Genomic DNA, 15,580 nt, shown 5'->3' on the forward strand with positions numbered 1-15,580 from the left:
CTTCTATTGTCCGACACTACACCATTTGTGAAGCACTTTGTGATTTTTATCTGTGAAAAGCGCTAAATAAGTTAATTTTACTTAATTACCACAAAGAGAAAAAGATATTCACTTTTAACTTCAATGTTTAAGTTTAACTTTTGTTCTTTTTTTCTCTTTTCATCTAAAGCACCAAGTTCTTACTTCTGTGTTCTCCATGGTCTCTTTTCTTTGACTCTTCCTGCATAGTTACCAGAAATAAACTCTTTTATTGGCACTTTATTCACACACTGACATCACATTGTCAGCTATATGGTTGATTATTTTAAAATGCAGCAACAAACAACAAATGGTGAAAACATCTGTACACAAATGTGTCCTTCAGCACTACAGATGAAATGTAAATGCAAAATAAAAACTATGAAGGACAGAGAGTTTTTCCCACTTTGATTATATTTAACAGGACCTAAATATAAAATTACAGAAAGAACCACTATTTATGGAAAATTTATACACACTTGTTATCTTGTGAAAAAAAATGTGGAATGAATGAAAAGGAAAGGATAAACTCTAATCCTTATTTCCACACCTACACGGATATGTGACAAATGTACAGCAGGTGAAAGGTGACACTAGGTGTTGGAGTAAGGACTCATTTCAATCATGAAAACGGAGTTATCTGGAGATTCCACCTTTTCTGGGACAGCAGGGCCTTCCAATATTGTTTTTTTCTTCCAAGTGAACCAGATCCAAATCCCACTTAATGACAGAATTACCACAGCGGCTTTCAAACCAAATATGAACCAGGAAGTACCTGTGTTAGACACAAAAATGTTTATGACAAGTTAGAGCTGTGAGAGAAGAGTCACAGTAGAGTTTTCACTCATGTACCATAGTTTATAGAAAGGGGAAAAAATACGTGAATGCATCCCCTTCATCAGAGTTCATTTTTATTCATTTATATACCATGTGTCATCACTGATGGCAGTTTGATTAAAGAGGCTTATTTGACATGTTAGTCTCCTTACCCACTGCAGTTGGTGTGACTGGTGTAGGTTCAGTTGTTGGTTCAATACACAGGCTGTTACTGTCTGCATGCACCCACCCTAATATCTGTGTCCCATTGATTGAGGTACAGTTAATGAAGCCTGTGAGCAAAAAACAGATCATTCATGAAAGACCTTCAAAAGTGAATTAGTCGTTATTATCGACTTTTATTCAAAATGTTGTCACTCACTACAGGTCTTCTGTTCTTTGGAGACACTATTGACATGATTTCTCACTGAGCAGACCAGATGTCCTGAGACTTGCTGTTTCAGAGTGATGTTGTTAGTCTCATTATTTCCAGAAAGGAGCTCAGCATCTGTCAGTGTGCGTCCATCCAGAGCCCAGCTATACTGAGGACTGTCCCCTCCTTCAGAGGAGCAGGACACCCTCATCTCTCCCTGGGACAGACACTCAGAGACCAGCAGGACAGAGGACACAGGAGCTGAGAGAAACACACACAGATGACTTTTGGTACTATAACAAGATGCACTTTCATGCACTGTGCTTCCTTCTGTGTAACTTGGTCATGGTCTGAAACTTGGTAGCTGATTTTCCATAGTTCCTAAAATCTACTACTTTGCAACACTATCAGTTGGTTATGGAATATCTAGGAGGGAAGAAATATCTCAAAATTATTTGCTGCAAAGGTAGCATCCTGTTACAGTAACATACACAATTTCAGTGAGCTCTTTACAATTATTCATTAATTCACAAATGTTTGTAGAGGAAGACTGCATGGCTAGCTGCTTGGTTTTCATACATCTGTGCCAGTGGAACTATAAACATCAGAATTCAAAGATTAAGAGATGTGGCCCAATACTTTAGTGAATGTAGTGTGCATCATGTAGATTATCATTATTTATGGTTTGCTAATTCAAAACAGGGGATGCACAAAGTGTACTTATTTGAAATTCTGTGCTGTATGTTATAAAGATTACCAAAACAATACTGCATTTACATAAATTAAAGTCTGCATTTCCCAACATTTACCTTGAATGAACAACTGTAAAGTCCGCACGCTTGATGTTCTTCCATCTGAATCAAAGGTTTCAAGGGTATATTTACCACTGTCATTCCTGCTCAGGTTATTGATCCTAAATGTTTGATTACTGAGAAAAACGAGAGACCTCTGTGCTATGGTATTAGAAATAGCCATATTATTTCTGACATCTAGTATTTTTAATGAATTCTTTAACAGTTGGTATCTAAATATTTCTGAGGTGCTGTCAATCAGCTGGATGTCCACAGTTCCTCCCAAAGCTCCATAACACTGAGCTCCATCCTGTCTGCCATCACAGTGAGTTTCCACACCTGCAAATTTTGAAACATTAAAAAGAAAAGCATTTGTGATTTGTTAGTTTCTACCTAATAAATTACAACAACAATTTGATTAACATGGTCAGCAATCTAAAATTTACTGATGCGAGGACTTTTACTTGTTAAAAAGTAGTTTTTGTATTACCATGTTTATACCTAATGCCTAATTATGTTTTGGATAACCCAGTGTTTTGATTGAATGGTATCAAAGTATTTGAAGTAGCACTACTGCCATAAATCTGTCAGCTCTTAATATCTAACTCAGAGTAGGTAGTAGTTTTGACAATTGTAGGTAATAGAGCCTCAAGAACAAACATACTGCATCCATAATCCCAAAGTTATCACACGAATCTGCCCAACATTTACTAATATATTAATAATTAAGAAATACAGGTAGACACATTCTCCACATTTTAGCCGAGTGCAAAAACTAAAGTATTTTCATGTAACCAAAATAAAATAAATGTCAAACAGAAAACAGGAAGCAATATTTCAGAAAAAAGAATCTGCACACAAACAGGACACAGATGTTCATTTCTGAAGGTGGCATTAAAAATGATAAAGTAATGCAACCTATACATTCTTCAGCATATCTGTAGTGACTGCATGACTTAAATAACTTAACTGGATTCCTAGTTACAGCCAACCGATAAGTTGAGACAGATTCTTCAAAATCAGGCAGTTTATCACAGTAACAAATAAGCTTGACGTCTCTGATAAGGATGGAAAGAATAAAGTCCTTTAAAAAGTCAGTTTAAAACTCACTTAAACACACTGCAACAAGGCTCCCAAGGTGCATAGTGGGCTAAGAATTTACCACTGCTACTAAAACTGGTAAAAAGACAAAAAAAGGAACTAAAGCTCTGCTCAAATGTCATGTACTGCAGATGTAGCCAATAGATTCTAACATTTAATTAAATAAAATAAATCAAAGTGCACATATTGTAACTTTGGGTAAGTATTTGTGCAGCTTTAACATCTCTGATGACGATGTCAGATATTTTGTACAGGTTAAAAAGGTATTAAATGATAAGTGTCACATGTAAAAAGAATATCTCACCATGAGACACTCCCAGTAGGATCACCATCAATCCCAGCACAGCTTCCATGTCTCCTCAATGTTCAGTGTGTGTTGACACAGTCGGCAGCCGTCAGAGTACTTTATTAAATAATATGCACATTTGTCCAACAGGTAACAGTCAGAAATGGCTCCTGCTACTGATCAGCCTCGTTTGAAATGCTGTTCTCATTCTGTGTGTGGAAATTTGAAAAAGGAAGTACAACTAGCATATTCATTACTTTGCAGAAATAAAAGGAACCTCACAGATCTTCCACAGACTTTGTTTAATTATTACTCACACTGTCACTGGACTATTTTTAGATCGGTAACAAACTAACCATATCCTGCCCATCACTCAGTGTCTACAACATTCATGCAGTTTAATGCAATTCAACAGCAGCCCCATTTATATTCCACCTTAAGTCCATATTTTGTTGCTGATACAAAGTACCTTGTATACACATCCATGAAGAAAAAAGAAACACTTTTAAAACATTATAAAATGTACACTCTGCCCATATGGAAAACATATATATAAATCTTATAAAGTTTGTATCTGTCTTGTGTGAAACTTGTATGAAAAGCATACAAGAGTGAAAAAAAAATAAGATCCCTAGAAAAAATATATAAATGAAACTTGTATGTTTTGGATACTTACTAAAACAATATATGAAAGTGGCCACTTTCATGAGTAAATCATATAAGCCTTATATGATTCACTATATGAAGTAGGCCACATCTGATGCAAGTCTTTTATAAGTTTTTTCTATTTCTTTTCTATACGGGTGACTTTAGGGATTGTGGTATTTAGGCTAATTGGTGGTTTGAGTGGTTGTTTTGACCAATGCTCATTCAAACCAGTACAAGTTCTGAAAAGTGACACTATTATTCAAAAGTATGTTTTAAATACTGCATTCTCAATAATCCAGATATAAACATTTAAGAAAATTGTCTTAATCTGCACAAAGCATTTTCAGTGAGCGAAACATTTTGTTGCTCATCTAAGTGTTCATCTGAATCATAGGCCTGCTCAGATTGTCTGCCTGCGCAGGCTACTGATCTTAAATGTGAATCCCAACCTCAAAGGACAGTGTGTGAATACTTTGACGAAAAGCATTGTTATAATCATCTTATTATTCTTTGAAATGAGTAAAATAGTGAAAAGGTGTTTCTTTCTTTTTGTGATTGGTTTCATTTTGTGTTTGTTGGCCAAAGAAGACTGTTCAGTTTCAATTTGTTTAATACTGTGAAAGTAGAGCCTCAGTGAACCAAAAACTTTTTATGGGCATGCTGTGACTGCAGCATTGTGTTAATACTTTGACGAAAGCCATTGGTATACTCATCTTATTATTCTTTGAAATTCGTAAAATAAAAGTACTCTGCATATTTGTTTCTTTCTTTTTTGCTTTGTTTCATTTTTTGTTTGATTTTTTTTATTTCTGTAACTGCAGAGCTTCAGTGAAATAACAGGGCAAATCATCACACCTATGATGTCAGACGAAGTCGTTATTAAAATTATAAAATTATTTAAATCTAAAACTCTTGGGTTTGAAAGCTAGCTCACTAAAACTAAAAACAACTAGCTGTTTCTCTTCATCATCATTATTTTTTTCCACAAGGAGGAACCTGAATTAACATGATCAATAATTAACTATTTAAAATAGGACTACACTACTGATGATTATGAGCATGACAGTATGACAGAGTTTTATAGGAGCTCCCGCGTTCTGGCAACCTTCAGATAAACTACTCTAGTCTAACTACTGAAAGCAGCTGTCATTAGTGATCAGTTTCAGATAAGAATGTGTGAACTCAGAAAGAACGGAAGTGTTTAGAATGGAACTCAAGAGAGAGAAAAGACAGAAGTTGTCTTTCAGTTTAGAGATACTAATACTTTGAAACCAAATGTGTAATTTTCTTGTTCAGCTAATCATGCAGTTTCACTGACATTGTAATATTTAAAATTTAAAATAAATGCAATAACTAAAAAAAATTAAAATTAAAACAAGTAAGAGGTTTATATGTATTTTCAAGCCAGTTCAACACATACATGATAAAAATTCCAATTTATGTTCAAGTTTAAATTACAGATTATTTCAAATCTCAAAACACTTTCATAGACATCAATGATTGTTCTGTTGTTCACTGGTTTTAAAGTGTTTTCTGAAGTTATGTATGTTGAGGTTACATGTTAGTTAGTTTCACCATAGAAGATATTTTGCACAGAAGGAAGTGAAATTGACTAGACTAAACCCTAACACTACATGTCTGCAACTTCCGCTTCAACCACTGAAACATTTCTCTTGTGAACTCAAGACAGACAGTAAAGTGGTGCTGAGCACCCCAATACAGGAAGTAGGGATTGGCTGTCTGTTTAAAGAGTCCAAATCTCTGATCCTATCGATCTTACCCAGCAAACAGTGCAAAGCTTTGATGAAACCGATGTGTGAGGGGACTCACCCAGCTGTAACTGCCTCAGAAACCCAAGTTGCCCTGCTGTTGCCCTGCTGTCATCTGTTCTTGTAAAGTATAACCAAACTTTTGAGCGTTTGTGCCACTTAGTCGTTATGTTTCCTGTCGGCTAAATGACGCTATGCAACGTGGCGACGTCATTCAAAGGGACTGGAATCGATAGGGGAATCGTTTGCAAAAATGGCAAACAATTCCAATTAATTGAAACAGTGGGAACCGGTTCTCAACAAGAACCATCCGTACCTAAGGGTCTGTTAGTTTGGCTGGAGTAACCTGTAACATGGATAACAACACTCTGCTGGGTGCTTGGAATATTGTACTCAAAGGATGAAACACTGAAGAACTAGAACATAATTACAGTAAATATATAAAACCAAAGTAAATCATGAACCCACATAACTCAAAACACTTAGTCGGCGACCCAGGAACCATGACAGTTAATTCTAAATAGTATAAATAGCTCTTACATGTTACTCCAGCCCTTTGAAACTAACAGACTGTTAGTGCTGTTTTCCAATGCAGTGCATGGGGGTAAGTAACAGTTAACTTACCCCCATAATTATGACAAGTTGTTGTTTATGTCAAATCTTTTCACATATACCATAGTTGTAGTTGACACCCAAAATAAATAATATATTCCAATAAACAGTGTTTGAATTACACTGATAGTGTCTGAAAACTGCATTTAAAATAAACTTACATTGTAGATAACTGAGTGCTTTTCCAAAATCTAAATAGATTAAATAAATACAAATGGTAAAAATGATACATCTTCCAAATAGGAATAGGTCACTCCGGATGTTGACCAATAACTATTTACAAACACTGTGTACTAAAATGATTGCTTTCATGTTTAAAAACTGAGGTTTTGTGAGAATATATACAAAAATATAATTAAAATAGTTACAGTTCATCTTTAAAATTTTAATAGTACAAATCTTGAAGACCTCTTCTTTACAATAAAGTCAGATAAGTAACTAAAAGACAGTTAAAACAGTAATAGAATACTGCATAATAGCACCATCTCGTGGGAATAAATAATAATACTGCTTCAGACTGATTTGTTGACCAGATACACCTTTTTCCCCTTTTTTGGACTATCATAAATTGTTTCAATAGGCTTTTGTTTTATGTATATAGTTCAAAGATATGCCACCTCAAAAGATAGCATCAGGTCTCCTTTTAAAGCGTCTTATGAGTCACTACCTGAGGTACTCAGTCACCGCTGGATCATTAAGGAACTTCAGTTAGTGTAACTCCGGGTCTTGTGCTGGTTTGTTGTGCTTCTTGTCATCTTGTGAAGAAACGTACCTGTCTCCTCTTGTGCACAGAAACCAGTGGAGAGCAGCCTGTTGAAGAGAATCACTGGCATCATGGAATCTGGATCATCGAAGCTGTGTATCGAGTTTTGGGATTGTTTGTTGCACATTTTGAAGCTTCTAAATAAATTAATTGTCCATCAAGTCCATCCAAGTCCTGCTTTGCCATATAGCAAACCTCACAGTCTCTTTCAAGTGATTCTCCAAATGGCAGCAAATACAAAGATGGTGACTCACACACCTTTCCCTTGAGATGTCTGGAGTTTTGATCTCCTCCATACCTGCTTCATGCCCTGGAGGACGGGGCTGTGGCCCCCCCACACCTTCGAGCAGATTATTACATGAAGGAACCTTTTAAAAAAAACAAAAAAACAAGCGCGTCCATGCTCACAGGTGTACACACGGGTGATCACACCCACAAACTACACCCTTTTTGGCTCCTACCTCAAAGCACACTGTGTTCTGTTGATCTTATGTGCTGCACAATAATGTTTAATATTTAGTATTTACTGTCATATTCCCATATATCATTGTGATGTTGTTTATTCTATTACTCTTGTTCTCTTCTGCTTGTTTTCTTTTTTCTTTCTCAGCAGGTGATCCAGGTGATTGATATATGCATTTTTTTTTTCTCTGCCCGTTCTGTTGGTTTATGTTTTTTGCCCTTGTCCCCCGTCCCTCTTCTCAGCTGTTTCTCTTTCCCTCTTTCTTTCTCCCCTTCTTTCCCCCAGTCAAGTCTGTCCCGTATTCAGTAAGTGAAAATGAAATAAACAAAAAAAACAAAAAAACAATAAAAGGTGAATCAAATGGACCATTACGGCAAGGCTGGGATGGTCAATTTGGTAAAGTAAATCCGTTGGGCATCTTTGTTTGCCTTTAGACAACAATTCTGATGGCAAAAGAGCCAAACGGGACAGGCAAAGAAAAGAAAAAAAATAAAATAAGAGAATGTCATCTGTGTCTCTTGTAAGGAATCTGTGAGGAAAACTGTTTATACTAGTGTGTTTTATCACTGTCCAAAGGTTTTGCTGCACTGAAATTTGTACAAACATTTAGCCATTTACTTTATTTATTTCTAATTTAAGGATCATCTGTTCCAACTTCTACCAAGTCAAAAACTAGACAAGTTCACATGAAAAAAGAAAAACTCCCACATCAAAATAGTCTATCATCATGTCTGCAGAATACAAAAGCAGAAAACACTCACAGTGTTTATATAACATACTATCTTTAAATCAAGAGATCATAAAAGAATACATGTGTTCTGGTATAATGCAGATTAAAGTAAAATAAATCAGTAAGTATTAGCTTTTTATATTTTTCTGATAGGAAATCACATTAAATTAAAGACCTTTAGACATTTTAACATCAGCTCTTCTCTCCATGGATCTTCAGTGATGCAGTCTGTGTGGAAGAACTGACCACTTAAATCACCTGAATTTATGAACGTTAGCATACAAATAATCATCTCCCGTTGGTTCAGTCTGCCAAGGACACTTTGAATACTTGACTTGGCAGAACTCTAGCTCTGCTCTTTTCTCCAGTTGTTTCGCCTGTTGTTTCACGACCCTGAGATCAGCAAAGATTTCTTCCTGATCATTTTCTTCCTCTGCAGTCAGAAGAAGAAGAAACGGTTGCTTTAAAAATAATAAATGAATAATTAGAGGAATAGTCGCACTTTGTATTAAACTTCATTTGCGAGCTTTAGACATTATGTTGGATTTTGTTAAGCTGTTTAACTTTTTTCTTTTTACATTTACTGTGTTAACTGTGGCTGCTTAACAATATTTAAGTGACATATAACAGAGATATAAATAAACTGTTGTTGAGACTGCATTAATTAAGTATATTTATAAAAAGAGTAAAAAAGCAATTTAAGAAAAGTGAGTAAGGGAAAAGAAGTTTTGTACCTTTTGTTTTGCTGTTTTGCTTTTTCCGTTGGGCACAGATTGCTGCTACAACCACAACTAAGAAAATTATAAGTGTTGAGAGAACACCACTGATCAGTGGCAAATGTCCTATTTCATAGAAAGAATTAAGTCAAACATGAAATGAAGAAAGGAGAAAATGATATCAATGGATCTAGCTGTTTTTTCAATTTCCACTGTACCATGGGTCATTCCTCTTACCCACTGCAGTTTGTGTGGTTGTGGTGGGTTCACTTGTTGGTTCAATGCACAGGGTGTTATTGGCTTCATACACCCACTCTGACACCTGTGTCCCATTGATTGAGGTGCAGTTGATGAAAATGAACCCTATGAGCAAAAAACTAATAATTTATCAAAAATGTAAAAAGTGATATAATTATCAAAGTTGTAACTATCACCTTTTTCACTCAACACAGGTAGATATCCTCTTTTCTTTGGAGACTTTACTAACATGGTTTTTGACTGAGCAGACAAGACTTCCTGAGACGTGCTGTTTCAGAGTGATGATGTTAGTCTTAATATTTACAGAAAGCAGCTCAGCAACTGTCAGTGTGCGTCCATCCAGAGTCCAGCTGTACTGAGGACTGTCCCCTCCCTCAGAGGAGCAGGACACCCTCATCTCTCCCTGGGACAGACACTGAGAGACCAGCAGGACAGAGGACACAGGAGCTGAGAGAAACACACACAGATGAGTTTAGTTTTAGATTTTAAAATCTCTCTAATAAAAAAAGGAGATATATAGATTACCAAAACATTGTTAAGTTTCTATCTACTAATTAGTGTCATTTCCCAATAGTAACCTTCAACTTTGAATAAGCAAGTGTTAAGTCTAGACATCATTGCTTATACTCTCCTAATAAAGAACAGGGTATGCACAAACTATATGTATCTGAAATTATGTAAGATATATACATTACGAAAACAATGTTAAATTGGTTATTAATTAATTTAATTAATTACTTATTAACATAACATTTACCTTGAAAAAGCAACTGTAAAGTCAGCACACCTGATGATCTTCCATCTGAATCAAAGGTTTGAAGGGTATATTTACCACTGTCGTTCCTGCTCAGGTTATTGATCCTAAATTTTCCATTTCTGGGAAAAAAGCTAGATCTATGTACTACGGTATTAGAAATAACCTTATTATTTCTGACAAATAGTATTTTTAATGAATTCTTTAACAGTTGGATTCTAGGTATTTCTGAGGTGCTGTCCATCAGCTGGATGTCCACAGTTCCTCCCAAAGCTCCATAACACTGAGCTCCATCCCGTCTGCCATCACAGTGAGTTTCCACACCTGCAAATTTTGAAACATTAAAAAAGTTTTTTCTTTTTCAGTGTTTCATGTTAACATGTTGTGAATCCAGTGTTTTGGATTAGCTTTGTATAAAATGATAACGTTTATCAAATTATTTTTAATAACACTACTGCCATGAGTACACGAGCTCTGATTATTTCACTCTGAGTAGGTGCAGGTAATAGAGCGTCAAGTGCACACACATTTAATCAATAATATACTCCCAAATAGGGCTGGGCGATATGGCCTAAAATCCATATCATGGTATAATTTGAAGCATATGCGGTAACTATATATATCATGATATATTCTTTTCTTCTGTATAACGTATTTTACACACTGTAAGGCACACTTAAAATCCTTTAATTTTCTCAAAAATCAACTGTGTGCCTTATGTATGAATTCTGGTTGTGCTTAATGACCTCGAACCAATTTTATGTAGTACACGGCGCGCAGAAATCTGTCAAAAAGTCTTTTAGTACGACTTTGGTAAGCTATGAAGGCACACCGCTTGATGGCTTGCCGCAGCATTAGGCTGCCGTAGTCAGGAGCCTTGCTGAGTAATCTGAGTCCAAAACTCCGTCTGCTTCAGGTCCCAAAGTCAAAGGAACACTGTGGCATCACTGAGATTTAAAAACTGTCTAAATTCTTTCATCTTTAATAAAATGATCAGTGTTGCTGCTTAACCACGTGTAACAATTAAGTTTAACATTCAGGCATCCATGAAAACAGATTTATTAAATTCAACGGAGTTAGAAGTTAGCAGGAAATTAGCTCGCTAGTTTCCACCTAAACATCATATGCCATGTTCTGACTGAGAGATTTCTGAAAAAATTAAAATGTACAGCAGGGACTTTTGTAGGGTTACTGAAGTCGGACTAGCTGGTATATAATGATGTCCTACGTGATCACTAGCAAAACAGCTACGTTAGCATAACATTAACACAGTGAAGCTGAAGGATGAACGCTAACTTTTTTCCACTTGATAAAAGTTAACGTGAGGGTTTCTGGTGGTTAGGGACAAATGCAATCGCATGGCAGGATGTTATAAACGGACCAAACACAAGCATAATGTGTTTACATGACAAAAGTACAGAAGAAGAAGATTTATGTTGACACCAAAGAACAAAACTAAAGAACAGACCAACAGTCGCGTCTCAAATAATGAAACTCATTGCCTTTTTACTTTACATTGAAGAATTTCTCTGTTATTTTATATATAATTTAACCATTTTTGCCTGCTGAAATATTTCTGTCCAATTTATTGCCTATAGTAGCACAGAAAAGGGCAAATTCAATGCCACGACATACAGCTACTGGACAAATTAACCTAAAAAGCTCCTGCCATCTCAACCAAAGTAACTAGTGCTGATCCTTTCCTGTTAAAGTGTAAAAGTGTAAAAGCTTGAATGCAATCCCTTTATGAACCAGTAGAGAGAAACCTCACACCTACCAATATGTTTGTCCAGACGTTAAAAGTAATGTCGTTATATTGTTTACACAGCAATAGGGTCTCTCTTCTTCATAGCACCATTTCTAGTGCAAAATCATAACTAATGATTCTGTTTGACCTATTTTTAAGTGCAGAAATACATGTGTCTGTTTTTGACATACAGTATTTCCATAGATTCAATCATGGTCATATAAAGGTCCTCTTGTTTGACAGTAAGTTGAGTTATGTGCACTGTATAAAAATTAGATTCAAACTACATTTTACCTTAAAAAAACAGCTAACATATAAATATAACAATAAAGTTAACGCTTTTTTAAAAATTTAATTATTAATCGTAATTATTCATTAGCACCACTTACAAAGTGGTGAAATAAATTGGAGAAAGCTTTTGTGTGATGTCATAATTCACTTACAGTCAACTTCATTAAAACAATGAAGCTGACTGAGTGAATTCTGTTCTTCAGTTGCATGAGAAAATAGACGTGTGAAACAATGTAGAAGTTTGAGAATATTTTAGCAACACTGAGAGCCTCAGTTTCACCCTGAGGTCTCACCATATGAGGAGATATGTTCATTTTACACCGCTACTATATGAAGGAAGTGAAACGCAGACAATGGTCAACATACAAGCTGCAGGGACACAAGCAGCTTTCCCACAGAGTCCATCTTCATTTTATCCTGTCAATGTCCCTAGAGTCAGATCCACACTGATGAATATGTGGCCCTGTTAGTTATAATTAAAACAGTTATATTTATTTTCAAACTTCTTTAGGTTCATTCAAAGACACACTAAAGTGATAAAGCCAAAACCCACAAGGTTTGATATATCTTTTAATATATTTCTAACTACAGCAATATATTTATATATTGTTAAGATTCAATATTGAGGAAGGGTACAAGAGGTGATCGAAGAATAACCACACCGATCCGGCCGGGTGAAGTCAAACGATGATTTTAATGAATACACGCGTGGGAAGACACTCTGTACGCAGACAGCCAGTAGTCCTCGACTCAATCAAAGCATGAACAGATATTTTATAGCATCAGGGTTTGTTTACTGACGCCCCTTCATGCGTCACCGGTACATTTTATACATAGATCAGATCAACATCATCATGACTTTTCACCTAGAAAATCATCTTCTATTTTCATGGCTAGCCCTTCCTGTCTTCCTTTCAGTTCTTGTCTTGTTCCTCTTTCTTGCCGAGACAACAAGGACGGTTCCTCTAAATAAATTTAACTCTATGTGTGTGTGTCACGACCTCACATGCTCTTTCTCAATTCACCTGTTGCACTTCTGACCTTTTACCAGACCAGAGGCTCACTGAGACTATGTGTATGTCTTCTACTAAATAAATGTTTTAACCAAGAACCTCTACTAAAACCTTAATATAAAATGATCTGATATATAAGTGTTTTGTAAGCATGTATTGCAATTCCTTCTATGGCTCCAAGTCACTTGCACAATAGATTGTCCGAACATCGCGCCGAACAAAGCTTCCGACCCCCAATTAATTGACCGAGCTCCAACTCTTTAATAAGCACAGATATGCATTGTGTATGAAATAGTCATAACTGCTTAAGGCCTTCTTAAAGCTATCTGTTACATTGTTAAAGCCTCGTCTTAGCCTGCGGCTCAAAATAACTATCTGCTTTCACTTCTGCATACAACTTCCTGTCAGCCTGCAACTCAGTCTTTCTGAAAGAGACACTGTTTAACCCCTGAATGCAATATAAACTCCAGATTTTATTATTAATGCAATGGTAATGATGACAATTATTTAACAATAGCAGTAAAATAATTTCCCTGCTCCACAATATATATATATATATATATAATATACAGTGTTGGGGAGTGTGGTAGGACTCGACTTAAGCGGTCAAAGAAGTGCAGGAGACTGATGCTGTCCAGTGTAGCAAGTGATTTATTCACCATTCTGTGGCCCAAGAATATTTACAAAGAAACAAATAAGAAACTCAACTCTATAATAAACTCAATTCAAATAAACATAACTGAACTTAAATCAACGGAAATTAAGGTCAAACTGCACACAGCTACACTGACCTGAACCCTTCTCCTGAAACACCTGAGTTCGTCTGCTTAAATAGTCCCCTTAATCAAACACTTTCTCCTCTGGACTATTCCATTCAGTAGGTAGGTGAGATGAACATGATTATATTCATCCTCTACTACTCCTCTTGACTGGCAACATAAACTCTGGTGTAATCAATACATATCACAACATTAAATCTATTTCTTTATAAACCCTTTAAAATCAACTTTATTAAATTATAAGAATTCTTCCCCTCCTGCCCTTGGTCTCTTCCTGTGACCTCAGATGAACCCAGAAGGTATAAAGCAGGAAGTAGAACTACATTTCCTCCTTTTGCTTCTGGAAGACAGGTAGGTAAAGGTAAGTTCAAACAATACAAATTAACAGTTGAAATAAATAACATGTTAACTTAACAAACTTGCATGAATTGATTTAAACCAAGATGTTATATTATATAATCTGTAAAAGTGCAGAACATAAACAAACCCGGGATAGTAGATGTTTGCCTATTGCAGATTACATGTGAAATATGGTTAAATCAAAACAAGAATGTTAACTAAGAATGTAGACAAATGGTCTTCTCACCCACTTTGTCACAGGGAGTAACAGAATACATGTCCCGCCGTTACGTAGTTAAAATACAAATTATGAGTAACTGTATTCCGTTACAGTTACCGTTTAAAAACGTGGTATTTAGAATACAGTTACTTTGTTGAAATAAATGGTTTACACGGCGGTACTTCCCTGTTTCATATTGTGGCGGGTCAGGACTGTTTGGGTTTGTTTGACAGGTATGTTCTGTTGTTCCAGGCGGCAAGGTTACGGTTGCCATGGTTACAGGGTGACGCTCTCTCTCTGCGTGTTTCCTGGGTGCGAGAGCGCCTTTTTGTTGTTGTTGTTGTGCTAAGCTAATAGGCAGAATGCTACAGGTATAGCTCTAAAGAATGTAGCATCATAGGCAGTGTAGTCCATGCTGCAGGGAGAATGGACTGCCATACCTGTTATGTGTCTGTGAGCGAGGGAGGGAGAAAAAGGAAAAGTACGAGTTGTCATCGAGCAAAAACGGGAGCTGGAAGCATATAAATATAATAATAACCACTGCAGCCAAGAAGAGTGCCTGACGAGCCCAGTTGTAAGTAAGCTATTAAGACTCAACTGTACGCTGTGTTTGTGTTTTCCTCCAAAACAATAAGTTCCGTTGGAGCAGTCTTTCAACGCTTCTCTTTGTCTCTCGCAAGCAAAGTTGACCCAGACAACAAAGTAAAGCTATTTTTCGGCTACGAGCCCGACACGGAACCTGACGTATTAGCCAGAGGTCCCTTTACTACGTTTCGGAGCTGCGGACCTTCAGTAACAGTAATAAATCACAGCAATAGTACATTCACGTAGTTGTAAACAGCATGATAATATATTAAGTAATCCAAAGTATTCAGAATACGTCACTCTCATCGAGTAACGTAACGGAATACGTTACAGAATACATTTTGGGGCATGTATTTTGTAATCTGTAGTGGAATACATTTTAAAAGTAACCTTCCAAACACTATGTGTATATATATATATATATATATATATATATATATATATATATATATATATATATATATATATATATATATATATATATATATATATATACTTATTTTTTTTA

General features: G+C 35.9%; 2 protein-coding genes across 3 annotated transcripts; both read right to left on the reverse strand.

The window, feature by feature from the left end:
- Positions 1–234: 234 nt before the first annotated feature.
- On the reverse strand, positions 235–3,561 carry LOC146717592 (uncharacterized). The gene is made up of 5 exons (XM_085478340.1): positions 3,404–3,561; positions 2,017–2,337; positions 1,217–1,468; positions 1,008–1,127; positions 235–793 (listed from the first exon to the last, which is right to left on the reverse strand). The coding sequence occupies exons 1-5, from the start codon at positions 3,450–3,452 to the stop codon at positions 612–614; spliced, it is 924 nt and encodes a 307-aa protein (XP_085334466.1). The 5' UTR covers positions 3,453–3,561; the 3' UTR covers positions 235–611.
- Positions 3,562–8,624: 5,063 nt separating this feature from the next.
- Positions 8,625–12,547, reverse strand: LOC146717593 (uncharacterized). 2 transcript variants are annotated; one of them, XM_085478293.1, is made up of 7 exons: positions 12,503–12,547; positions 10,806–10,812; positions 10,102–10,422; positions 9,530–9,791; positions 9,300–9,463; positions 9,105–9,212; positions 8,625–8,803 (listed from the first exon to the last, which is right to left on the reverse strand). In XM_085478293.1, the coding sequence occupies exons 1-7, from the start codon at positions 12,545–12,547 to the stop codon at positions 8,625–8,627; spliced, it is 1,086 nt and encodes a 361-aa protein (XP_085334419.1). The 2 variants fall into 2 exon arrangements, with proteins under 2 accessions (XP_085334419.1, XP_085334427.1); XM_085478301.1 differs by lacking the exons at positions 9,300–9,463; positions 10,806–10,812; positions 12,503–12,547 and having other exon boundaries at positions 9,105–9,220; positions 9,536–9,791; positions 10,102–10,397.
- Positions 12,548–15,580: the final 3,033 nt, after the last annotated feature.

The sequence above is a fragment of the Copadichromis virginalis genome, linkage group LG2, assembly GCF_057382275.1.
Source record: "Copadichromis virginalis isolate Kocher_CV1m ecotype Utaka linkage group LG2, C_Virginalis_male_GT1.1, whole genome shotgun sequence".
NCBI lineage: Eukaryota > Metazoa > Chordata > Actinopteri > Cichliformes > Cichlidae > Copadichromis > Copadichromis virginalis.

What these genes read in the sequence shown, in the direction of transcription:
- LOC146717592 (XM_085478340.1), bottom strand. Translation starts at nt 3,452, where the DNA reads ATGGAAGCTGTGCTGGGATTGATGGTGATCCTACTGGGAGTGTCTCAT. An exon ending in CCTACTGGGAGTGTCTCATG is followed by an intron (nt 2,338 to 3,403) that starts GTGAGATATTCT and finishes CAAAATTTGCAG; the next exon opens with GTGTGGAAACTCACTGTGAT. An exon ending in CAAAGAACAGAAGACCTGTA is followed by an intron (nt 1,128 to 1,216) that starts GTGAGTGACAAC and finishes TTTTGCTCACAG; the next exon opens with GCTTCATTAACTGTACCTCA.
- LOC146717593 (XM_085478293.1), bottom strand. Translation starts at nt 12,547, where the DNA reads ATGAAGATGGACTCTGTGGGAAAGCTGCTTGTGTCCCTGCAGCTT. An exon ending in TTTACAGTTGCTTTTTCAAG is followed by an intron (nt 9,792 to 10,101) that starts GTAAATGTTATG and finishes TGTTTCTCTCAG; the next exon opens with CTCCTGTGTCCTCTGTCCTG. An exon ending in GAGGAATGACCCATGGTACA is followed by an intron (nt 9,213 to 9,299) that starts GTGGAAATTGAA and finishes TCTATGAAATAG; the next exon opens with GACATTTGCCACTGATCAGT.